At 38.1% G+C, this 27,298-nt stretch overlaps 1 protein-coding gene across 6 annotated transcripts in view; it reads right to left on the bottom strand.

Moving 5' to 3' along the window:
* The window catches only part of NTNG1 (netrin G1), a 346,692-nt gene that overhangs the window by 124,688 nt on the left and 194,706 nt on the right, over positions 1 to 27,298 (bottom strand). For all 6 annotated transcript variants that reach the window (XM_044238793.1, XM_044238795.1, XM_044238798.1 and 3 more), the window contains exon 3: positions 23,841 to 24,481. In XM_044238793.1, the coding sequence (XP_044094728.1) occupies positions 23,841 to 24,481 (641 nt within the window). The remainder of the gene's footprint in view (positions 1 to 23,840; positions 24,482 to 27,298) is intronic.

Below are 27,298 nucleotides of genomic sequence, written 5' to 3'. Positions count from 1 at the left end.
ACTTTTGTTTCTTCTATTAGGACAGTCTAGAACCTACTAAAACCTTCTTATAACACAAGATCTAAAAATACTTTGACACATATTTATAAAATGTAAGAGTATAGAAAATACACTGAAGTCAGGAATGAACCAAAACCCAAACCCAACCCAAACCCAAACCATCAAGGAATCAAGTAAACACTGAAGTCACTGGATTATTAGATTTCTGCGGCTTAGAGTTTGAGAGCGGTGGCTAGATGCTCTCGGACATGATTTGAATCCAGTGGATCAAAGGCTACCATAAATAAGGATGGGATCCAAGAAGGATTAGAGTCTTGCAGAAAAGGGTAAACGAGTGTGTGCAAATATATGCAATGGAATTTTACTCACCTATCAAAAGGGCGGAGATCTTGCCATTTGTGACAACATGCATGAACTACAGGGCGTTATGCTAAGTGAAATAAGTCAGACAGAGAAAGACAAATAATGATCTCTCTTACTATGTGGAATCTAAAAAAACAAAAAACGAAAAACAAAAACCCCAACCAACAAAAGACGCCAAGCTCAGAGATACAGAGAACACAATGATGGTTGTCCAAGGCAGGGATGGGAAATGGGTGAAATAGGAGAATAAAGTCAAAAGGTACAAATTTTCAGTTATAAAATAAGTAAGTTGTGGGGTGTACTGTACAGCATAGTGAATACAGTTAATAATACTGCATATATGAAAGTTGCTAAAAGAACAGATCTTAAAAATTCTCACCACAAGAAAAAAAATCTGTAACTATGTTTGGAAATGGATGTTAACTAGATTTATTGTGGTGATTATTTTGAAATAAATACAAACATCAAACCATAATGTACACCTGAAACCAATGTAATGTATGTCAGTTATATCTCAATAATAAAAAAAAATAAATACATTTTAAAAACTAAAAATAAATAAATCCTTCCAAAAAAAAAAAAAAGAAAGAAAGAAATTGGAGATTGATTCTGAGCCAAATTTAAACAGTCAGCTTTTAAAAGGAATTCTTACAAGTATCGATGGAAAATGGAATGAGTCCAGTTCTAGAAAGGCTGATTTATCTATTTTATACTCTATATACTCTATACTATTTTATACTCTACTATACTAGTTTTTGGTGCTCTGTGGCATAGTTTGTGAAGTGCTTAAGTAATATTGCCTATTGATGTGACAATAAATACATTCAACTATATTGAGATTGTAATATTTCTTCATCTAATTCATACTTTAATTTCTTGAGGAATAATGGATAATGTCAGCTTGTTTTGTCTTACTTTTAATTAAAAATGAAGTTAATATTAATAAATGTCATTTAATGTCTATATAATATATTTTTTACTTTACTTGCTAAATTATATTAATAGATTTATTATCTTCCTAATATTGAAAGATCTGACATGTCAGAAAATCAACTCTATTCATGTGACCAAATCACCTCCTACTGGCCTTGAGAAGAGGAACAACATAATAAATATGGTCTAGAAGGCCTTGGAATGTTTGCCTTCTCCTATTACTTCATTTCCTGCTGCATTTAGCCCTACCCAGTAACTTTTTACTATATTGATTATTTTGATATAATTATACTTGAGTTGATATGGGATGATTCTCTAAATAAAACTCCTTATGTGTGAAAAAAAAGTATGGAATAGACAGATCAAATACAAAATAAGTATTTTTGATAGCCTTAAAGAAATAAAGAGAAAATTGAAAACACAAGTTGGGAACAAGAGACTATCGAAAGTGTTTGGAAGGTTGGGGAAAAAAAACAAAAACCTAAACATAATTTTAGAAATAAAGGTATGCTCATGAAATAAATTTAATGAGAATTTTATCTAGAGAAAAATCCAATAGGAGACAGAAGTAGCATTGCATATCCAAAGGAAAGGATGAATATTATACATGAATTCTTCCAAGAATTCCACAAAGCCAGTTATTATTCCCATTGTACTGATGTGGAAAATAGAGCTCAGAGAGGCAAGGCATTTGTCCACATTACAGGGAGAATAAATGATGGGGAAATGGATCTGAACCCAGTCTGTCCAACTACAAAGATGACCTTAAGTAATACAAGTGGTGTGACCCTGGCGTGACCGTTCTGCTCTTACTCTGGAAGTCTGCTCTTCATGCTTGCTCTGTCTGGTTCTTTTTCACTTCCCTCTGCCTTCCATCCCTAGCATTTGATGCAGTTGCTGTATCAGAATACCCTACTTCCCAGGGGGCAGTGCACCCCTAAAGAAAGGAAACTCTCTTCTAGGCAAGAAAAGAGATGATGGCAGGAAGGGGGGACTAAGATAGGACTGCTGCTCTTGAATTCCTACTGTGTGTAGGTTTTTTACAGATGCAAATCCAAGTTAAGAAAGTCCTGGCTGTTATGGGGCAAGATTAAAGACATAGTTAAGCATTTTTGAACGAATGTGTTAAATAAAGATTGCCTTGCAATAACTTCCAAATGCTATTCTGGTCCCCTAAGCCTGATCAAAGCTTCTTTCTAAACCAAGCACTGAACATTTTATCTTGGATATAAATTTTTCACTTGTTTTGACATCTCTGAAGATTTTTTTAAAACTTGCCAAAAAAAAAAAAATTCTAAATATATAACGTATTTGTGAGTGCACCTTGAGGGAAATACATTCCGTATCCAGAACAGCCATCCAACCCATGTAGTCAAGCTTTTAGCCAAAGAAGGGGCCATAGGCTGTGTAGGTCAGTGCTGCTGCCTGGGACAGAATTTCAGGGTAAACTCTCACTTGACAGCTGGGTTGCTGTCACATGACTGGTCATTTTCTCGGCCTGCAACCACCAAGGGTGCCAAAATGGCTTCTTCAAACCCTGTGTTGCCCCCAGCCAGCCAACTATACTAAATTCATACTTGGAGCTCAAGAAATGCAGTTCCCTCACAGAGCTGGTGTGTGTGGGGAGCAGTCTTCTCCCAGAGCTGTATGACTGACAGAGAAAACCTTCCATCACCTCAGGCTGGTTGTAGTGCAGCATTTCTTAGTCTGAGACCTCTCTTCTTTTTGAAGCCTATGGAAATGGACTAGTGAGACTGGGTCACACCAGCCACACAGGGAAACTCTAGACCTCAGAACCAAAGCCAGGTTTCTCAGGTGTGCCTCGTTTGTTTGTTCCTGCTTGCTACATCTTCCTGACATCTTGGGGGCTGAGCAGACCCAGGAAACCCCTTCTCAGAAAACAAATGATGAGCAAATTACAAAATGCATGAGGTGAACTAATGAGCAGCCTCAGTTCTAAGAGCATACATACCCTCAGTCTGGAAATGGGAATAGGGTATTGCTCTCCATGTCAGACACACGACCTAAAAATGAAAAGCTTTCAATTCAGAAAGTTTTTAAAGGAAAAATAAAGAATAGCGCAAATCTAGGGCAGGCAGCGCACTTTTCCTGACTTCTATGCTGCGGCAGCTCACACCTGTCCAGTGACCTGCTGAGCTTGCTGCCTTCCAGCAGGAACCATACGGACCTTTGAAAATCACCCTCTGGGCTCTTTGGGTTCACAAAAAGAACAAGAAGGGTTGATATTCTGAACATTACATAACAAGAAGTAGTTCCTGCTTATAACCTATTTTAAATCGTTAGCTCCCCTCTATTTTAATAACGAATTCTGGCATCAAGCAGAATGGAAATCAGATCCTTGATACTATCCAGATTTTCCATATAGCTTTTGAACACCAGATAAATAAATGAGACTCAGTCAAACATTTGGAGAGATTTTCATGATCGAATCTACAACACAGAGAGGAAGGGATCACATTGTGTTGTAGATTTGATCATGAAAGTCTCTCCAAATGTTTGAATGCAATCCCTACCCCTCTGTTGGAATTATTGAGTCTTCTTAGAAAAGAAATGTTAGAAGTGACATTTTGGAACTACTCTACGAACATTTGTGTTTGAACGATTTGGGACTGCTTTTCCTGATCGTAAAACAAAATGTATTGATCTATTTTAACTAGATATTTTATTCACTAACGAAATTTTCCTGCTATTTTAAAGCAGAATATCACATTGTAAAGGACACAGCAAGGTTTTAAAAATGATCCTGATTACTGAGAATAAATAAATGCCTGCCTTCACCTAACTAGACAGCTTGAACTTCATGACCCAGAGGAGTTTTCAGAACAGAAGTGAGAAAAGTGTTTTGGAGATGAGGACATCACCAGTATAAAAAAGTATTAAGAGAGGGCTATGAAATTCTGCTTTGCATCGCTCAGATATCTTTGGGCCCAAGAAGAGGGCCCAAACGTCAAAAATACAGCAGAGTGACAAGTTTGCTGACAAACACCTCATCCAGCAGATCTGAAAAAAATTATACCACCAACAGATGGAATGTGTCTGAATGCCCTCCCTGCTGGTGTGTTTGTCACTGAATATCAGCAGAAGTGAACTGGGGAGGCCCCACAGGATCCTGCCAAGAAGGAAAGCAGCAATGACCCAAATGCACTTCCCTATACAAAAGACTCAAGGTTGATGAATACCATGTCTCCACAGCTGGCTTTTGTTGGCTCTTCATATTTCCCTGGGTGCCCTTTTCTCTCCTTTAAAAAAAAAAAGTGGGGGGGACCCTCAGAAAATCAGACTATAATTTTGGATCAAAAAAACTTTCCATTTATATTTCTACATAAAAAACTTTGGTAAATATCATCTGTGGTTTTAAAGAATCAATCCTCCTGTTCCCTGTAATTAAGTGGGAAAATGAATTAGTGAATGTTTCCAAACATAAACATTAAAAACAATAAATAAGCCTCCATGGTGAAGTTTTCCTTTTGGAGGGGAAGAAGTAACAAAATTTAAATTAAATTAAAGTGGTGTTCTGGGAACCGAAGTGGTACTACAGCTCAATAAACTAATGTAATTAGACAACCTAGGGTTGTTTTTTTTTTGTTTGTTTTTTGTTTTTTGTTTTTTTTTTGTTGCTGTTGTTTTTCCTTAGGCTCCAAATCCAAATCCAAATCCAAATGGGCTTTGTAAAGGCTCGGGATCATTGTCAGAATCCACTTCAACATTTGGGCTTCTCCAATTCCCAGCCAGCACGCTTTGCCTTTAAGGCATTGCCTGTCTGATTATCCTGCCAGTCTCCCCATCTCCTAATGGTTTTGTGTCACTTTCAAGTGCACCAGCCCCCTTTGGAAACTGACAAGTGTTCATTTTAAAATGGAGTCATCAAATGCGTGCAGCCTTCAGGAGGTGCCTCTTTTCATGAGAACAAACAAAGGGAAATGTTTTTAGTACAAAATCCCTTTTTAACAAATAAAAAGCTTGTATTGCACTGCAGGGCTGCCCACCTCCACAAAGCCCTGGCTCTTTTTGGTGGCCCTCAGAAGCAAGCTTTTCATTGTATAATTCATCCAGGGATAGAGCATCTGCTGGGCTAATGAGCTCTCCTGCAGCCTCTCCTCCTGCAGGCGAATCCCCAAAAGCACAGTCTTAAATCAGATACCGTAAAAGCCAAAAGAGAGAGGAGTAGGGGAGAAGGAAAAAAAAAAAAAAGTAGGGTAGAGAAAGCCAAGTTAGCTGTAGGCCAATAATCATACCTTGCATCTGGCTTTAGTGAAGTTGTGTACTTGAAGATTTTCATCGACACAGTTAATTTCTAAGCTTGTTCTTTCATGGCCGAAGTTTTATTTTGAGTATTGTATCATTTAAGCACACTTCCAATGGATATTAATGTCATAGATCATCATGGCAGCTGGCTCTTAAATATACCGACAGCAACCTTGACCAGGAACTGATTAGAAAGGGCAGGATTAAGGAGCATTCCTTTTTTTTTGCCAGAAAGTGGAGCACAACATTGGAAAGCTGATGGCTCTGATTCCTGTCCTATTACTAATTTTTCCATGTTTTACAGTGTCACTGGTGAGTCCGGCAGACATTATTAGGAAGCTATGTGACAGCATCTAATAAAGTATGTTGGGAGAGAAATCATGGCTCCCTTTTGCACTGATGATCTTTTGGAGAAATACAGTATTGTGGATTATGGGAGGTGGAGGTTGCAAACACTGATGATACCCATGGCAATTCATCATCAGCCTGCAACCTGCCAGTGATCTACAGCTATAAAGGAACGGCTTCCAGGAGGGACAGGGATGGAGAGTCTGTCTGATTCGTGTTAGCAGAGATGTGCTAGAGAGGATCGCCTGATTATTTATTGGATGCTCTAAAACCCCAAACACTTTTAGGACACTGTAGGTCTCCATGCAGTGGGAGGCCTCCATAGGATAGTCTGCCTTTAGAGGTGTCCGATGGGGTTGCATGAAAACAGCATAGGCCGTGTTACGAGTGCTTTAGTGATGAATCTGTAGAATTCAAAAGGCCAGAGGAGCATTCGGTATGTTGGGGTTAACGGAGGCAGCTCATTTTAGAAATTTGGTATTTGAGTTTTTCAACATCATCCAAAGTAGGTTCACCACATTCTTTTTAACAAACTCTCCAACACAGAGCAGATGGTTCCTCTATTAACAACCATTTGCATCGAACATATTGCAATGATTTATGTACCACATGCCATTGAGCAAAGCAAAAACATTCAGTAGCGACTAATTAGTTGAGTGTAAAGACACATATCTCAATGTACAGAGCCCTCCTCTGCCTGTGTTTTTCATTTTTTATAGTTGAGTGTTTTATTTGTGTGAAGCACTTAAATCTGAACTATGACATTCATCTTTCAATTATGGTAATGGCGTAATAATCTTTCTATTAATGCTTTGGTTCTACTTTTTTGGAGGGGGTGGTTATGATTTGTGTGTCAGAATTTCCCTTGGGATTGATTGGTCAGCCACATTTTATTATTAAGAATTAGAATGCTTATAAGTTACTCCCAAACTCACCAAAACACTTATTTTAAGAAATCCACTTTGCCTTTAAAATAGAATAGAATATAGACTAGAGATGAAATAAGACTACTAATCAAAAAATATGATTTAGAGTGATTTTAAATAGATTTGACTGTCATCTATTAATACATAATATCTTTTGCATATCTTCTCCCCTAAGTTGTCCACTCTAGTGAGCCCACATAATTTTTTACCTTCACCTGCTAAAACTCTTTTCCAGTTCTTTCACGACTCATGGACTTGCCCCTAAACTGAATATAGTTCTTAAGATAGTAATCCCTGAACTTCCCCAGCACATGACGGAATTTGGTGCCTTTCCAAAGCAGATTCACTGAAGCCAGAGGAAAAACAGAACTACAAATTACATTAGTTATTACTTTCTGTGGAAAAGGAGTTCTAAACTCCTTCCCTGTTTTAGATGATCCTGGGACATTTTCTTCTCCTTTTTGGTGACCAACAGGGTCAACAGACATTGCAATCCTGTTACTGTGTGTCAAGGTGACAGTGTTAGAACTATAGGATGAACCAATGAATCTTCTATAACTATAGTTTTCATTTTCAAGAGTTACCCATGCAAAATGTCAAAGTAGGCCATCCATCATCAGGGAGGACAAATGCCTGTCTGCAACCCAGAGGAAATGGGGTATAATATAACTGCGTTTACCCCGGACTCAAGGAGCCAACCTTAGAAAACCTGAAGTTGCTCTGCTCTTTTTACAATTCCCGGTTTTAATTTTCATGATCTCTACTGAGGGAGAACCCTAGAAATACGGGAATGATAAATTTAACCTGCTTCAGTCTTCAAAAGGAAATGAAGCAATAAAGGCAGATAACATAAGTGCATTAATGAAGGAACGATAGAGTATGAATTATATATTAGTGTAAACAGTCCAGCAATATAAGAAAAGTGGAAAGAGTTAGTAGACAAAAAAATATTAATGGTGAATGTTGATAGGGCCAGTATGTTGTAGTAAGACAAAGAAAAAATAATTGAAAACAAAGCAAAATTGTTTTCAGAGTCATAATATTCAATTGTAGCTACCGTCCTGGGCCCATGACAATAATCACCATTTATTTCACATGAACTTGGATTTTATATACATTCATGATCTTTTAAAATAACTCATCTATGTGGATAGCATTTGCTCCATTTTATAGATGAGTGGGACTGAAACTCTAAGATATTTATGTTAGGCAAATTTTCTGAAGTCTAGCAGGTAGCGAGTGGTGGAGTCTGGATTTGAACCTCGGGCTGTCCTACTGCAAGCTTCCTCTGCTGCCTCTCCATGTAAACCAGAGCTGGTTATAAGCGTATGCCTTGACTTAATATTTTCTTATTTTAGATTGTATCAAAGACTCAACTATGGTATGTAATTTCCTTTGGCATCTTATTTTGGCAGTAAAATAATATTGGAATCTTTACATATGCTGTTGTTAGCAGCAAAATCTAATAGAATAATCAATATCAAGGAAAGGAGCAAATAATCAAATTGCAAAGAGGGACTCTTGGTTTAAACTCATCAATGCTAAGCAAATATAAAATGTGTAACCCTGAGAGATATCTTTTTGCTTCTGCAGGACTCTTGTTTTCCATAAATAACATTTATATTTAATGAAAACAGGATTAACTTTGTATTGAAAATTGAGCCTGTCATTCAGTCTGATTAAACAACATGCAGTCTTGCAAATCCACATTTTACTCAATATTTCTGTGTGTCTAGAAGTAACTCTACTGTGAATAAATTTTCTGGATATACCTATATTAGGGAGAAAGCGTGTTTTCTAAGTGTGTACTGGGTCTAAAATAAGACATTGTCAACCATTAGATCATATTCAATCATTTTTAATTGATTAATAACAATTTCATATGGTTCAACCTGACATATGGAGGTGATTGTTTAGAAATAACCTTGATGAAAAAGAGACTATCAGAAGGTCCTCTAGAAACACCGCCATCGTCCTGCTCCTTGGTGTTACCATAGCAATCTTATTTGTATCCCTATCACTGCAGAGACCACATTGCCTTATAACTTTCCTTGTGAATCAATCCATCCAGATGGTAGCAACTGGAAGACAGAGACTGTGGCTTTTCATTTCTGTATCTCCATCAATTGGCACACTGCCAGGAACTAGTAAGCACTAAATATTTTAAGTGCTTGATTTGTTTGTATTGCATTTTGCGTTTTTGTTTTTTCCAGTTCCTGAAAGGGAGGAAAGGTAGGTCTTATTATTTTTCCTGTTACAGTGCTGGGATTAGAGTCCAAGCGATCTGATTCTCAATTAAACGATGTTTTACCCTTTTTTTACATACCATCATGTTCTCAAAAAACCCTCCTCATTTCTATTCAACTAAACATAACCAGTTATTCTGTTCACTTTAAAGACAAGCATAAATAATTCAAGTTGCAAAATGTCTGCCTTGCATTAACATGCTTAACCAAAGGGTTACTGCCATGTCCAAAAAAGACTCCTTTCCCTTTTAAATTATAGTACATTTCTGAGAGTTCCTGGGCTCTCTGAAGTTTTTGTTACACATTATGGGATTTTGGATATTTTCCATTCTATGCGGTACTCAGGTTAAGCAGGTGGTTGACATGCTCTCCTTTGATACCAACAGTGCTGACTCTTCAACATGCTTTCTCTTCCTCTAAGTGGGTGACTCTGGAACCAGAAAAGGCTCTCACTTCTTGGTTGTGATCTGCTAACTTCCCAGTCTCACACTGGCTAGGGAAGTGGGCAGAGCTGTGAGAAACAAAGAGCATTTGAATGACTTTGGTGAGTTGGAGACATACCTGTGAACCAAGAAGGGCAGGTGCTCTACCCCATGTTCTCTTTGATCTCTAAGCAGCCAGGAAGGTAGGCTACAAAAAGTGCTTCTGAAGGGAATGTGGATGAGATTTCCCAACTGATCTGCTCATCCTGGGTAGGAGTGCAGAGAAATGCAACACACTGTTAAAGACTTCTTTTGCAAGTTCAGATATCCTGAGAAACACCATTAATTTTTTTTTCTTTAAAACTTATCTTTCCAAAGGAAATAAAACATCCCCAAGATATTTTAGTTATTATGGTGGCCTCCACCTGTCCTCTGGTTGTTCAAGCCAATAAAAGAGAAGATTTTCCATCTGGGTTTTAATTGCACCCCCTTCCCCATCATGCATGAGAGAGACTGAGGCCTGCTCCTATGGGAAAACTGGAAAAAAGGAAAAATCATTCAATGCCTTTCCTTTCTTGCAAATATTGACTCCTTTCCAGTATCTGCCTGCTTCTTGTCATTCTCTAGAATCTTCAAATGTTTCTACTTTTAGTCCAGAGTTTGTAGTTATTATTGGCAAGAGAGTTAGCATGGCCATTACAAGAAGAAGAACACTTGCTCTAGTTTTGGGAGGTGCTTAGAATTATCTAGAAATCTTGGAATGGGGAAGTGAGGTACTGAGAGAAAAGATATCTTGCCTTGGGCTCTTAGAGGCTTGCATAGGTAGGTTTCCATTCCAAGTTCAGGCAGATCAGTCACAACTTAGGAGTTTTAGTTTTAGGAGTCTTAGTCCCAGGATACAGGATCTGCCTTCCTCCAACAGTATCAGATTGTTATCAATATTTCACACTGCGGAACTGGCTGGGTTGAGATGATGGCTCCTTTAACCACACACTAGGGAGTGCCCATGGGGTCCAGGGTGGGGAAATAGGCCAGTCAGAGGTATAGTTCAATGCATAACTTATAATTTTTTAGGGATATAGCATGTGGGCTTTCCTTTGCATTCTTTCCCCACCATGCGAATATTAGGGATAGGCTTGCTTCTCTGTATTAATATTATTATTATTTTTAAAGATTTTATTTTTATTTATTTATCTGAAAGAGAGAGCATGAGCAGAGGGGGGGCAGAGGGAGAAGGTGTCAGGCAAGCAGACTCTATGCTAAGCAGGAAGCCTGACCTGGGGCTTGATCCCAGGATCCTAGGATCATGACCTGAGCTGAAATCAAACTTTTAACCAACTGAGGCACCCGGATGTTGCACTTCTTTGTGTTATTAAAACCTGTTTTTCAGATTTATTTCTTCCTTTCTGTATTCATAGCCGTCACCTTTCATGATGGTTATTACTATAATAAGGCCCTTCTTTCAAGCCATTTTGTACACAAACAGTAGTATAACCTTCTTAGTGTTTAAAAAAAAAAATTGTCATCCTCCCCAACGCCTAACACTCTACACAGATTTACAGTTGTTCCTCATTGCTTATCTCTGGTATGAAATCAAAACAGTCTGATATTAAAAGTCCTCTACTACTGGGGCACCTGGGTGGCTCAGTGGGATAAAGCCTCTGCCTTAGGCTCAGGTCATGGTCTCAGGGTCTTGGCATCCAGCCCCCATTGGGCTCTCTGCTCAGCGGGGAGCCTGCTTCCCCCTCTCTCTCTGTCTGCTTCTCTGCTACTTGCGATCTCTGTCAAACGAATTATGTCTTTAAAAATCCTCTACTACTATTATGATACCTGTCCTTTAGGCCCACTTCTCTAATTGCTTTTCATCTTTCTTCCACACAGAGAATGCCCTCTGCCTATTAATTATTTGCTTGACAAAATGTTATTTCCTCCAACTAGCATGGAAGCCCCTTCCAAACTCAAAACACTGCTCAACATCTTTCTTCATCTCAAAGCCAAGAACAACATTAAAAATAGCAAAGGATTAAGAATGTTAAATATCTTAGAATTTCTGTGTTTTATTTTGTTGAGACAAGAAGTATTATATTTTTTCTGTTACTTATTTTTACTTTTTATGTGTTAAATATACATAACAGAATTTACCATTTTAACTATCTTGAAGTGTATGGTTTTGTGACATGAAGTATATTCTCATTGTTGTGGGACATTCATAATTGTTATTGTTGAGTTGGAAGTTTTTCTATACTCTAGATATCAATTACTTATGATATATGATTTGCCAATATTTTCTTCCATTTTGTGGGTTGCCTTCCACTCTTGATGGTGTCCATTAATGTGTAAAAGGTTCTAATTTTGATGAAGTTTAACCTATCCATTTTTTCCTTCATTGCTTATGCTTTTGGTGTCACATTCCTGAAATGACTGCCAAATCCAATATCATGAGTTTTCCCCCTATGTTTTCTCCCCAAAGTTTCATACTTACAGCTCTTACATTTAGGTCTTTGATCCATCTTGAGTTAATATTTTGAGTTAATATTTGATAAAGTATAAGATAAGGATCTAAGTTCTTTTTCTTTTTTCTTTTTTTTTGCATGTGGATATCCAGTTTTACTAACATCATTTGTTTGAAAGATTGTCTTTTCTCTTTGGTGGGACTGGCTCCCTTCTTGAAAATCATTTAATGATATGTGCAAGGGCTTATTTCTGGATTATATTATATTCTATTTCTCTATTAAGTCTACTTGTTTTCTGATTCACACTGTTTTGATTACTATGGCTTTGTTATAAGTTCAAAATTAAAAAAAAGTGTAAAACTTCCAACTTCATTCTTCTTTTTCAAGATTATTTTGGGTTTTCAGAGTTACTTGAGATTCCATATGAATTTTATGATGGATTTTTCTACTTCTTCCAAAACTGTCATTGGGATTTTGACAGAGATTGCTTTGATTCTAGAGAACACATGGGGTAGTAGTGACATCTTAAGATTTTCCAACTCATGACCAGGAAATTTCATTTATATTCTCCTTCAATTTCTTTCAGCAATATTTTGTAGTTTTTAGTGTACAAATCATTTGCCTTTTTGGTTAAATTTATTGCTAAGTATTTTATTCTTTTTGATGCTATTATAAATGGTATTATTTACATAATTTCCTTTTTGGATTGTTCATTGTTATTATATAGAAACACAACAGATATTTGTGTACTTGTGTATTTGATGTATTTATGTATTTGTGTACTTTAACTTTATTGTTAAAACTAATTTTATTCAATGCTATGTTCAATGAATAAAATGTGAAAAATACAGAAAAACAAAAATGAATCAAATTATCCACAGTTCCTCCACTCTGAGCTAGCTAGCCATGCAATATGTTCTTTCATTTTCTCTCTCTCTTCTTCTCATAACTATTAATATTTTTAGTCCTCTTTTGCTGCTTAAGAGTATATAATGAACTTGAATTATTTTAGTTAAGACATATGTTCATAAAAGGTCACTGCCTGTTTCCTTGTCTCCTTAGCTCAAATTTTTTGAAACCCAACACTGGCTCTATCAATATTTAAAGGCCTCATTTACAAATTGTAAGATGACTGTTATATATTTTTTAACTACTTAGTTGCTGAACCCAGGAGGCAAATGTCGTTTGAAGATAGCTTTGGGATAAACAGTGCTATTGTGATTTCACTAAATACTTCTTGGGGGTGGGTGGAAGAGTCCAGTTCTTTTCATGGACTTGTTCTCACCCAGGAAAGAAATTGTGAATCACGATTTTGGTCTTAAAGCACCAATCAGACAATAATAAAGGAAACGCGTGTGTCTGAGTGGAGTAATACTCATTTATCATGAATAGATATATGACTCTGTTATCTGAGGTAGATAAATTTTATTCTCTATCTTTGGTCAATTTGTTGAAGTCTGAAGCTTTGCAATTTTAGCATTTTAGATGAAGTGGCATTACCAAAACTATTGGGCTTAGCTCTAGATCCTTTGTAGTCTTATGTGAGGAATACACACAGGTGGTCACAGGATGCCAAGTGAGAAGTGTGTAGATACTTAGAATTGTTGGTTTCCATGCTGCTCAAAAGGGTATTCCACACACATTCGCTTAACCCATCAATAAATATTTGTTGAATTCCTACTATGTGCCCCGCCCAGTGCTAGGCACAGAGGACAGTTCGATGAGTAAAATACAACAAGTTCCATCTGGGCCTAATTTCTAGTTATGTAACAGTATCATCCTTGGTTAGTTGGTTTAACCATTCTGTTTCACATCCAAAAAAGAGGGAGTTAGATTACATTATGTCATGGTTTCTTTCAGTTCTAAAAGAAATGATTTTGCAATGCTATGATTCTATTTGGCATACACACTGTCTATATAATTCCAGTACAGGAGGAATTCATGATGCTGTCCAACCTGACAAATTGCTGACCTCTTAGACTTTCCCCTCCCATCATCTCTTGACTCTCCCTCCCCCTACTACTTCTCTGTTCCCAGCAACACTGGAAGATTAATAATTACACATGGATGTCACAAATATGTTGTAAGAGCTTCACTTTCTTGATATTCCACTAAAACCAAATGAGTAAAAGCAGCCAGGGCAGCAATCAATTCCTAGACAAGGTGATATCCCTTAGCTATATACTATTTTTGGTTTTACTGGGCTCTCATTTGTTATGCATTAGCATTCCTAAGGAGCAAAAGAAAGGCAACATGCATTTAACTAAAATCAGCCTGTGGTTTCCAGAATATCTTCCAAAGCAAATGAAAAAAAAATTAAATATGAGTTAATCTTATTTTCCTCTAAATACATGATTTTAGTTTATTGCTGTAATTAGAGTTTGAAAAAGCTTACATTTGAGAGAAATAGAAATCTTCCAACATCTCTATTTATCTCTGAAACAGACCAGATTGTACCACTTGGCATTTCATTTTTTACATCTTTGCATCTTCCATCACAATTTCTTAAGCTTAGAAACAAAACAAAAATATCCCTATCTATTCCAATACTGTACTTAATTTCCTATAATTCTTAAAGAAAGATACACAGTACACCCCAAGGTTCAAAAAATAAGAGCACAGTTAAAAAAAGAAAGGTACTTCCTATCAAGGCCATACTTAAGATAGTCTCATTTTTTTACCCGGTGTAGCAACAATATAGGGAAGATGATAGCTAAAATTAGACCTCACTGCAAAATATCAATCTGTTCTTAGCACTGCAAATAGTTCAAACACACACACTCACACACACAAAATGTTTTCATTTATTTCCTTAAATCATATGAAAAGTCCAATAGCATTAGAGACTGAAGTAAAGGGATTTTGTTACCCTGCATGATTTCTATTGACACTAGTTATGGTATTAATAGATGATTTTGGCTAAGTTTGGGAGGATCTGGATAAATAAAACGGAAATGTTTCTTTATCATAGGGTATCGCAGGGCCTTTAATTTGCTAATATACATTGTAATTCTCCTAGAAGGAAATAATGAAAACATTTTCCAAATGCATTTGACCCTATGACCTTTATATGAAGAGTAATTCTCAAAAACAAATGCAGTGTAACATTCTTATTTTGTAGATGAGGAGACTCTGCTCGGAGTGCTTGGGACTTGCTCTGAGATTACAGAATTAATAACAGAGCTAGAGCTAGAACCCACTTCTCTTGACCCCCAGCCAATGTTTCCTGCTAAAGTAAGACAAAAAATGATTTGAGGTCCTAATGTTTCACTCTCTGTCTTCTCAATACATTCCTAACACAGTATGAGTTGTCTTGGGTATGGGTCACAAAGCAAAAAAGAGCTGACACAATATTCTGGATTGGGATTTGTGGACCGCTGGGATTTGTGAGGCTCCTATACACAGATTTAAGACCTACTCTGGGGGTGCCTCGGTGGCTCAGTTGGTTAAGCGATTGCTTTCTGCTCAGGTCATGATCACGGAGTCCCAGGATTGAATCCTACACTGGGCACCCTGCTCAGTGGGGAGTCTGCTTCTCTCTCTGCCCTTACCCCGGCTCGTGCTTGTACTCTCTTTCTCTCAAGTAAATAAATAAAATCTTAAAAAAGTAATAAAAAAATAAAACCTAGTCTATCCATTGACTCAATGATTTTCAAGTGGGAATTTCAGGAGCAAATTCATTTCCCAAAACAAGCATTTTAAAATTTTCCTTTCCCCATTGCCACCGATTCAGTGGCCTTATTCAGATAGTTTTCTTACCTATAAAAAGGACACAGAAATAGCAACCATTTTATATGCAATGCACTTAGTTCTGGTTAAACTAAAATATTTAGTTCTAAAAGTTACTTACTTGAAATACAGACCTATATTGCAACGAAATCAACATATTCACACAATCAAACTGATATGATAAAACCCATTACTATTAAAAAGTACATGACATTAATACATTTATTCTTATATCTGGAGAATGAATGGAAATGGTGTCTCTACTGGACAACTGATTACATATATGCACAAAAACTCTTCCACTAAATATAAACCAATGGCCATGACCTCCTAAGTTGTCAGGAAATAACTCTGATCCTAGGGACAAAGAAAACAGTGAGACCAAAGATGTCAACCACTGTCTTAGAATTAAAAGCATGGCTCCAGAAGTTGGACACCAGAGTTGAGCGCATCCCTGTTTTCCATTGTTGGGGTATGCAGATATAGCCAGAATATAGCTTCTTACACGAATGCTGAAGTAAGTGAGGGAGGAAATTATTTCACTCTTTAATTATGTGGTATTTTGCCTAACTATCCTTTTGTTTCTTAAAAAGGAGACATCTTTCCTTTAATGACCCACTAGTTTAAAAAAATCTATGGCACTGGGGAATTAAGGATAAGGAGACAAGCTCTTAAACTGGGTTGTTTTTCTGCACACTAATGAAGTTCATAATTTAATTGGAGGAATTATTAGATACATTCTCTCCTTATAATGGTACAAACCTCAGAGGAAAATGAGCTGCTAATGCATATATTCTCCTTATAATTCAAGAAATCCTCAAGGATTTAAGAAATATGTTCCAAATCAGAATGGCACTCAGTTGTCCACTTAAAATGGGTTCATACCATAAATCTTGATTCTAAGCATTGCCACTGGAGTTAAGTAGCAATTCTTTCGTGTTGTTTTTTATTTTTTTATTTTATTATTTTTTAAAGATTTTATTTATTCATTTGACAGAGATCACAAGTAGGCAGAGAGGCAGGCAGAGAGAGAGAGGAAGGGAAGCAGGCTCCCTGCTGAGCAGAGAGCCTGATGCAGGGCTTGATCCCAGGACCCTGGGATCATGACCTGAGCCGAAAGCAGAGGCTTTAACCCACTGAGCCACCCAGGCTTCCTGTTTTTTATTTTTAATTAAGGTTACTAAGCTTTTATCTGAGTGCTCTTATTTACTGAACTTCATTCTTCCTTTAAGAGATTTGAAATTAAAATTTATTTTGTATTTTTTATTATTTTTAAAGATTTTATTTATTTATTTGACAGAGAGAGAGATCACAAATAGGCAGAGAGGCAGGCAGAGAGAGAGAGAGGGGGAAGCAGGCTCCCCGCTGAGCAGAGAGCCTGATGCCGGGCTCGATCCCAGGATCCTGAAATCGTGATCTGAGCCAGAGGCAGAGGCTTAACTCACTGAGACACCCAGGCGCCCCTGAAATTAAATTTTAAAAATTTGGATGGTAAAATGGTTACGTATTCATTTAACTTGAAAAAAAAAAAAAAAAGACTCGAGCATAGGATCATTGACTGCGAATTTATGAAATGAAGTAGTACACTTATTCACTACAGTTCCAGAAGAGATAATGTGGACTAATATATGGAAGTTAAAAGGAAAAGCACATTATTCTCAATTGAAAGGTAAATTCTCTTAAAATAAGTTAGGGTAGCTGGTCATTTCCAAGTTTATCCATTAATATCTGTGGTTTGTTTTGTGTTTAATGATGCCTATTAAGCAGAAGTGGTTGCAGGTATTAAGTTTGTGGAAAAATATGGGGGGAAAGTAACATTTAGAAAATTCAGTTCATTTCTTTACTTTTTTGCTCCCCTCAGAAAATAAGAAACTAACATCAGAATTTTATTTTAGCTGTGAAGCACTTAGATCTAACAAATAAGCACCTAGATCTAACACAGAAATTAGTTATGTGTTAATTGGATATATTAGTCCAATCATGCATTATAAAATTGATAAAAGTGAGTTCAGAAGTTAGAGTTCAGATAAACACACAGCAATCTGGCAGAGTGAAATACAGAGCTCGGAGTCATAGAGAGAGTGACTCCCAGAACATTCCAAGAAGGGCAGAGCCACAAGACTCACTGATTCGTTGTTGCCATTGAAAGATGGCCCCTTTGGGAACATTCTAGGTCTTCTGTATGGATTGAACTCACTTCAGGCTAGTGTGGCTGGAAGAGCACAATGTAGACAGTATGAGTTTTGTAATTAGCAGCATGATTTATCACTTTATTATGTGTGGATGTTAAAAAAAAAAAATGGAATTTCTCTGTTCCTCGGTTTTCTCATCTGAAAAATGGAGTTACGTACCTGCCTGCTTCACAAATTTCTTTTGAAGATTCAAAAAAAGAAGGTACCTGCCAAGAATCTTGTAACTGGAGTGCCATACAAATGTAAAGGGTCGGGGTGCCTGGGTGGCTCAACAAATGTAGAGGGTCGTTACTTAAATATTAATGGGGGCTACTGAATGACCTTAATTCATCCTTCTTTTCTTTTTCTTTTTTTTTTTCATCCTTCTTTTCTTTTCCTCCTAATTCCCCGATTATTTCTCAATTTCTAACAGAAATTACATCTTACATGACAGTATTCCAGAGTTCTGTAAATGTTCTATAAGTGACCATAGCCATTTATAATTACAAGGGAAGACACCCTATTATATCATTGTCCTCCATTCCCTGAACTTCAACCATCACAAGGAAGGTGGTAATTTTCAAACTTAAACTTCTATCTCAAATGTCTCCCTGCAACAGCAGAGCAGTACTTTTAAATCCTTGACTGGACTCATCATTGGGATTCCTACCAAAGTATTTTCTTCAGCCCTTCTTTATTCAAAATCTGATTGGTCACCAAGTCCTATTGACTTTGTACATAGCTCTTTCAAACCCTTATGTGATGATGGCTTTTGTGGGATTTAGAGAGATTTTCTGGATTCCCCATTTGGGCATCAGGACTTGGAGTTACAGCTGCTCTCCTGCTGAGCCACGTGGCTGCTGTCCTTGTCTTATGCAGTTCCTCACTAACTACAGCCACACTGAAATATCCTCTAATACCATTGCTTTTCCATGTTTCTCACCTGCACTTCGTTGCTCTATGAGAATCCACATCATTTTAGATTTCCTAGCACATGGGGAGCTCAGAGGCCAAGATGCCAGAATCCTTCAATGCTTCTTGGAGACGCTGAAGAACCACAGAGAGAAGATGGAAGGGCTTCCCCAGGATTTGTCCACTCAGGCCAGTTCTCAACTATCTGGATTTCCTTAACAGGCTGTGCTGTTCTTAAGCATAACTGGTCACCTAAAACAGCCATTCCACCCTGGCTACATGGCATTCCACAGCACTGATTTCAAGTTGCCATGCAAGTATGACATCCTCATCAAAGTTTTTCCTAGGCTTTGCAGATTATATTAGTAGAGCCTTCCCTGTCATCATATTTACGTGGCAAAAGCACTGGACCCAAGTTGCTTTCCACCCCCCCACCATGTCTGTGCCCATTCTGGTTTCAGCTCCTTGAGAGCATTGGCTATGTATGCCTTATGCGTCTCTATATACCCACTATCTAAGCCAGCATCCATCCCAGTTTATCTTGTTTATCTTGGAGAAAAACAATGGGGCACAGAAGACAAAATCAATTCTATAAATAGGAAGGGACAGCTAACAACCGGTGAGGTACTTGGGCTAACAGCTAACTACCTGTGAGGTGCTTGGGCTGGCACAGCAAGGGGTAAGAAATGAATAAACACTACAGAGAAAAAAATTATGATAAAAATTATGAAAAAAATTATTGATAATTATGTTCAGAAATACTGTGTAATGAGGCAAGTAATGGAGATGTGGGTTAGAGTTTTCTAGGTCACTGAGAAAAGTTCTGACAATTCCATCCTAAAGTTTTGAGGTTGAAAAAGATTTCTAGTATCTTATGTCTGAAATCAGTAGCCTAATACATTGCTGGTAGCACATCTTACAGATAAATGAGCACATTGTCAAATGTTCGTTTGTCTTTCAGATTTAATAATTATTATAATAAATCACATTGCTTTCTTGAAACTGTTCATCTCAAAGAAACAATAAATAATGCTGAGTTAATAGATTACAAAACCTATGCATCTGACAAAGATAGTGTTCAACTTTTCAACTAATTTAATTATGGAAAGCATAGAAGGAAACAGAATATTTAAAAACCAAAATTTCTAATTGTGTAACTAAGAAAACATTTTGGACGTTATCTGTATTTAACAGCCTATGAATTGAACTCCCTGTCTGTATAAAAAGATGTTCAGAACAAATATCTACTCTTCGTTTCTCCTCTCACCTCTCATCTGGGTAGATTTTATTTATGCATTAGACGACCTTTTTGGCCATTAGAACCATCTTGCTTCAACAGTTAATTAACACAAGTACCATAATTTAATACAGTTAATGCTACTTGATGCCCTTTAATGTACCTTCCATTAGTGATATTATTGTAGTATTACCCTGTAAATTAAAATGAGATCAAGACTAAGAGAGCCACTCTTTAATTAAGGTACTGGCACACTGCACTCGTCTATTATTCACTAGAGAAAATCACCCTGATTTACTGAAGTAGGACAACCATAAGTCAGAATTAGTCCATGAAGATTATTAGGTTTATTGAACAATGTAAGTACTATGGAGTCGCTGAGATTGCCAACAGCCATGTTTCCTCTTTTCCCTCCATTATCTTAATAAATACACAATGAGGGGGAGTAAATGGAAGCAAAATAAGTATGCAGCCAAAGAGGCATACAATTTTTATGATGGGATTATAGTTTTTGTCACCAGTAAATAGGTATGTGATGTGTGGCATGCTAAAAGGAACATAAAATGCTACATTATTCTAATAACAATCAAAACATTACTTTTACACCAAATAGTAACCAGTATGGAACACAAAGGCCGTGTGCACACGTGCATGAGAAGTTGAGAATTGGAATTGTCAATTCAAAGATTCTCTACCTGTGTTTGTTTCATAGCTGAAAAATCTTGTATTGCTTGTATTGTATCTTTTATGGATATCTGCCCACTTTCCCCAAATAATTCACACCAATTCCCACATTACAGTGTGGGTAGTAGTAGAGTAAAAAGTTAAAAAGTATCCTTATAATGATCCGATATAGTCACATAATGGCATGTTAAATGCTGCAGTCATTTCAGGTATGGTAGAGAGAGGATTGAGGGAGACAAAGGCCTGTTATATTTTGGAAAGTTTCTATTGATGACGTCTTTGAAAAGGAACCCTTAGAACTTTCCTTTGGGTATCATCAATTAATATTCAATCTTTCTACAGATGATTTGCTATCTATGAAACAGACAACCTAGACCACTAATCCTACTGAAGTTTTCAAGGGTAAAATGTACAGATGAGCTTCTGCACTGAAAGGCTCATGCACCAGGGGCTGCTCAACCGCTCTCTTTACTGCCTCCATTTCCCTTATATAACTTAAAAGCTGGAGATACGCCTGAGCCGTCAGGCCTTGCTTCCTTAGTCTCACCCCTAAGATAAAAATACCCCAGCCATCTGGTGCCTAGCATGGTACACACCAGCATCAGTTTTGCCCTGAAGAATTTGGACAGAGTTTAGAGGTGACAGAGGGGGCCCTTATGGAAGGAGCTCACCTCTACTGGACCTTTCCCTCTTGCCCAGCTGCTTCAGGAAAAGACGGTAGAGGTGAGTCCCAGAGAAGGGAGGATGTCTCCTGCAACTTCCCCAGAGCCCATCAGATGCAGTTGGAGGGTACTAGCAGGATCATAGATAAAAGAAAAGTGGTAAATCTGGTGGGAGTCTACTTTTCTAACATGCCACTTTTAAGGGATAGTATCTTTGACCCCCATAGAGAAAGCATAAAAATTCCTGTCACTTTAAAGCATATTTACACCGTCTTTTTTAAATAATCAGAGGAAACAAAAATGAATGTGCAGGGGCTCCTGGGTGGCTCAGTGGGTTAAAGCCTCTGCCTTCGGCTCAGGTCATGATCCCAGGGTCCTGGGATTAAGCCCCGCATTGCATTGCATCTGGCTCCCTGCTCAGGGAGCCTGCTTCCTCCTCTCTCTCTGCCTACCTCTTAGCCTACTTGTGATCTCTGTCTGTCAAATAAAATCTTTAAAAAAAAATGAATGTGCAGGAACACAAATAACTCCAACAATGTTTACTTCCTAACCAAAAGCTTCACACAACTGACTTCTTTACCAGTGGAAGATGAGACAGTGTTTGCAGAAGTTGGACTTTAAGGATTTTGGCTTGGATTATAAACGTCTCAAACTGCAGGAAAACTGAATTAGATGATTTTATCTAACAGTGAAGATCACACTAGGATTCAAATTCAAACCTCAGCTTATGAATTTTGACACTTATTCTTATAGATGAACTGAATACTTGTTACTTTGTTATAGAATGCTATGGTTAACAATATCAACATCCATTATTTTTATATATTGTAGTCCCCAAGAAGAAGAACTGGAAACTGATGATCACTTACAAAAATATTTAGGAGTATAATGGCTACATTTTACTACAAATAGCCAATTCATATTTCAGGCTCCAGTTCCAGATTGTCCTCTGGTTGTGCCCTGCTGATCGTAGGCCTTCCTCTACACCCTGCAACCTACAAGTTCAGTGCTGTACCAGTGCCTACTCCTTGCAGAAATACTATTCTGCTTCCAAAAAGTCTTCATCATATGTCACCAAGATCTTTGTTAGCGGTTTCTAAAGAGGCTCCATTGCTCAAGACTCCTGACTCTCCCGGGAGGAACATCCAGTTCCTGCTGCTTCCCACAGTTCAGAATCTGAAACCTCTACTACCACACTGAGGTCATGTCCACCACTCCATTCTGTGTGCTCGTTACGACTTTCACCTTAACATCAGTGGCCTCTTCTTCCTTCTACTGTACAGATACAATATTATTATCAAAAAGATAGGTTGAGTGAACTCTCAGAAAGACCAGGGAGTCTCAACACTTCTCCAGTTTCTGAGGACTGGGCTATCTTAAGGCATGTTGGATGCCAATTCACTTAATGGAGCCTGCTGTATTTGTTTAAATTTTAGGATTGCCTAATGAGACCTATATGAGTTATGGGCCATTTATATTCTTAACCTCATCTATTCTGACTTGAAGCTCTCTCAGCATTTTTAGAATGATTATTGCTTTGCTTTCTCTTTTTTTATTTTGCTGTATACCTCACTGATTTTTGGTTTTCTCAACCAATGACTTCATGCTTCAACTCCTGTCAGTTGGTTATTTGGTTACCAACCATACCACAGTTAAGAAATCTGGTTGAATAGCTCTACCTTAGAGGTCCTGGTTCTTATTACCTGAGTTTTTCATTAAAGCATCTTCAAAATTCTTGGAAACTTGCTCCAGTGTGTCTCTGATGTATTATCAAAACCAAAGATATGCCTGTCGGTGACCGCTAATGGTTTTAAACTCTGGTCCATCTGTATTTGACCCCAAAAATGAAGGGAGCCTCCCTCAGGTCCATATTTAAGTGGCAGCATATCTTTTTAAGGCAATAACGATGAAAACCCCGAAAAGCAGAGTTCACTCCTTTTTAACAAATGCATTGTGCTTCCTAAGCGCTTTTGGTTCCGATTTAATAAATTTAAAGGGATATAACTCACAGTTCAGAAACTGTGCTTTGTGCAATGCAATGAAATATAAACGGAGAGAGATACCATGTGGAAATCCTGTCTGGCATTTGAAAATAATGGAAAGATGTATTCTTGTTTTTTGGTATCTTTTAAAGAGCAGCTGACTTTGTTCCCCCTGGCTTCACTGCCTTAAAGATTTGAGCCACCCCCTGATCTAGGGAGCTCCTTGGACTCAAATAAGATGCTACTTTTTTTTTTTTTTCCCCCTCCCCTTCTGTTTAAATTCTAAGAAATTCTGCCAGGTTCAGGTTCAGTGACAGTGAGTCTGGGATCACAAATTACTGCTGAGTAAGAAGGGTCTCAAATTTCTCCAGACCTAGCTCTAGACTGTGTTCCTGAGGAAATGTTGTAGTAGAAAATGGCTCGTGTCTCTCTAACCTGTGGGACCAACATACTGGCAGTTTCTTTGAACCACCATTCTCATTCCAGTCAGACAGATGTTTTCTTACCTTCCGTGCACCTTTATGTCTGAGATCGCATAAAAGTAGCGTGCCAAGTGTAGCTCATCTACAAATATTTCCCCAACCGCTGGTCTCAAAAGCCTTATCCTCAGGTCTGTGACTGTAAAGAAATCTCTGAGTTTCTTGGTTGTATCCAGCTGTCCGTAGAGAGAAGCCATATTGCGTAGCCACGGTCCAGCAAAAAATGCAAACCTGTCTTTGATTTCAAAGTGGATTATTTTGCTATTTGTCATATATCCCGTAGAGTACTCTTCAGTGCAAATGATTTCTAAGACCGTACGCTGTGATAAATCCTTCACAGATTTGGGATCCATGTGAAAAGCGTCTAAGCAGTCTGTGGCGTAATACTGGTAGGGTTGCCATGTTCGTCCATAATCGAGAGATTTCTCCAGGATCATTTGGTCAGGACGCCCCGATTCAAAGGTAATAACTATGTTGTCTGTGAGCTCAATGGTTTTGCTCCAGGACAGAGTGATGTTAACCTGAAGAGGCTTGGGATATTCCTTCCAAGTAGCAGACTGCCAAAACGTGGAGGGATGTCTTCCTTCAAAATCAAACATCAGCTCAGGGGGGTGCGCCAGCTCGGGGGTGCTTGCATCACACTCATTATTGCACATGTAGGGGTTGCCCTATGGAAGAAGAACAGAAGAGGGTGCATCAAAACACTGGTTTGACACAACTCTTGCCATTGCCGTTGCTGAGTAAAAGGCTAGGAAGGAAGGAAAGGGTGGGACCCTGTTTGCAGTAATCATTTTTATTTGCCCTCACTGGATTCTCCTCTTTAAAAGCTTTGAAAAAAAAAATGAGGCAATATGGTAATTTTCTTGTCTGGTTTCCTTCCATGGGCTTTAAGAAATGAAAACAGTTTATTTATCCCATATGTGTTAGACCCATAATGTGGTCCCAGAAGCACAAAGACACTGAGCAACTATCTAACAGCTCAATACCTCTGCGTCCTCTCAGAAAGATGCTTTAGAAAATCAAGGAAATCCCTCCATGCCTCAAGGACGTTCCTCAAGAGCACAATTCTTTAAAAAGTCATTTTTCAAGCAAACCTTTAGAATTAGCAATGAACCGTAGATACCTATGCCCTGTTTGGGCAACAATACCCCCATACAACATTCAGCTTCTTCTTGGTTTGCCTCAAATCCATCATACTTAAAAAGGCCCCTGCTTCATAAAGCCTGTTCTTAAAGCATTTACTTTGTTCACCACAAATCATTAAAATGTGGTATACTATGGGCTCTGGGGCTTGGTCCAAACATCTGCCATCCTATTAGCTAGAGGCAAGGGGATTGCATAGGAAAGACTTGGGGCAGGGGCATGCTCCAAGTTATGAGGACAGGAAAATCCAGTACTTAATGAGAAATATGCGTCACAGCCACTTAATGTGTTACTCTGTGCCGGCCCAGAGTCCGCTGTCCAGGGATGTTAGCCGTTACTATTACTTCCCCCTGACAAAGGCTGTCTCCTTCACCCTCCACTCAAACAAGAAGCTGGAAATAAATCTTGAATCACAACAAGTTACAACACCACTTATGCTACACTTAATGGCTGCTTTCAGTTTTCATCAGATGATTCCACGGCAAACAGCTGGCTCCCTGATTCTTGTTTATTTTGTGTTTAAGAAAATAAATGGTATCATTTGGAGTCAACTATTCAGGCATTTCTCCCGAATCCTCTACTGGGTAATTATAAGCATGGATGGGTGAAAGAATCGACCCTCTGACATTGTCCTTAGGCTTTCTCTTGTAATTACAATTAGACTTTTTTTTTTTTTCTTTTTCATGAACTGAGAGCTTTTCATCATACCTGCAGGATGCATGACCTGGGTCTCAAATAATGAATTTACACTTTAGACCTCGACGCTCAGTTACCAGCTGACTCCTGTGAAATGTGAGATGAACACTGGAGAATTGCTTTGGCCTCTCTAGAGGCAATTTCTGTGTCAGCTAATACTTTCACTCTTTTTTTCCCCATTAGTGCAACTGAATCCTATAGCTGGCAACAGGTTTGGGGGACTTAGTATAATTGAGATGGGGTAGGAGAAAGGAGAGAAGGTACATTATTTGAGGAACAGAACTGTTTTAAAAATACATTCAAGGCGTCAGTGATAATGGAAATGTTTCTGTACTTCTCTCTCGAATTTCAATTCCCTATTCCTGATCCCAGCGTCTGTGGCACTATTTATAGTATCCCCTTCAAAACAAGCCAAGGGGGGGAAATAAGTTTCTGTTCCAGGTGGAATATATCACCAAATTTATTATTATTTAAGCTCGCTTAAACATACCAGAGAGCCAAATGCAAAGCTCTGAAAACTGGCAAAGGCTTTTTATGGAGGACTATAAATATTGTGGAATCTGTCAAGATTTATAAATTCTAAATATATGTAAATGCACATTTTACTGGAAGGGGTCAGATTTACACAAATCACACCTTCAGCTGAAATTTACTGAAAAAATATGGTCACTTCAAAATCGACCAGCATGTAGCCATCTGCACAATCATTAACTTGGATGCTACCACCTTCCTCCTGACAAAAGCATCTTCATCTGAGGTCAAGGGCATCAAAACACAGGAAATCAGCTCTGCAGGATATACCAGGGTGAGTTATTAGACATTTGTATTAAGTCATGTTGGAAGATGGCATTTCTTGGACTTCACCATCGATGTGCAGATTTTCTCAAAGGGGCATAGGGTACTGAGACCGAGAGGGAGACATAGCAGGCTGATTCTGGGTATGGGTGGATCCTAGCAAACCCATATACGGTTTTATGTCTTAGGAAATAGACTTGAGGATATCTACCTAAAAAGCATTCGTTGCTACATTTGGTAAAATGTGTTGACAATAACTATCATTATTTAGAACTTATGGGTCAGACCATTTATATACATTATCCCAGGTAATCCTTTCTTCTGCTACTTTACAGAAGAGAAAACTGAGGCATAGAGAAGTGTTCTCTGAGTTGCCCACGTTCACATAAAAAGGTGAGTAAGGGACTGAGCCAAGACCCATGTGTCCTGCCCCTGCCCTGCCCTTTTTCAGTTCTCAAGTCAATGGTGTTACTTGTGATGGAACCCGGTCTTAGAAACCAGATTGGTAGTAGAAAGGAAGAGTCTAAGTGTTTTAGAGTCCAAATGAACATTATCATACATTTGAGATATCCTGAAGTTACGAATCTTCCTTAGCTTCATGTAATACCTAGTTTCAGAACCTTTAACTGACCATAGAGCTCCTTTTCGCTTTAGTAACCCCTCTTTCTATGCCCTAGAAGTGGTGCTCTGGAGAACATCCTTTGAGATACTCTGCTTTGTATTACTCTTTGTATTACGTGTGGATGCCAGATAGCACTGCACAACTCAAAGTTTTAGTCCTATAATGAAGACATGGCCATACAAAGCACTCCTCTGCTTTTGTTCCCCAAGGACACCCTTCCACTGGGGCT

The sequence above is a fragment of the Neovison vison genome, chromosome 2 (assembly GCF_020171115.1).
Source record: "Neovison vison isolate M4711 chromosome 2, ASM_NN_V1, whole genome shotgun sequence".
In the NCBI taxonomy this organism is placed as follows: domain Eukaryota; kingdom Metazoa; phylum Chordata; class Mammalia; order Carnivora; family Mustelidae; genus Neogale; species Neogale vison.
Note: the sequence above shows the minus strand (reverse complement) of the source record. Positions and strands in the feature narration are given on the sequence as shown.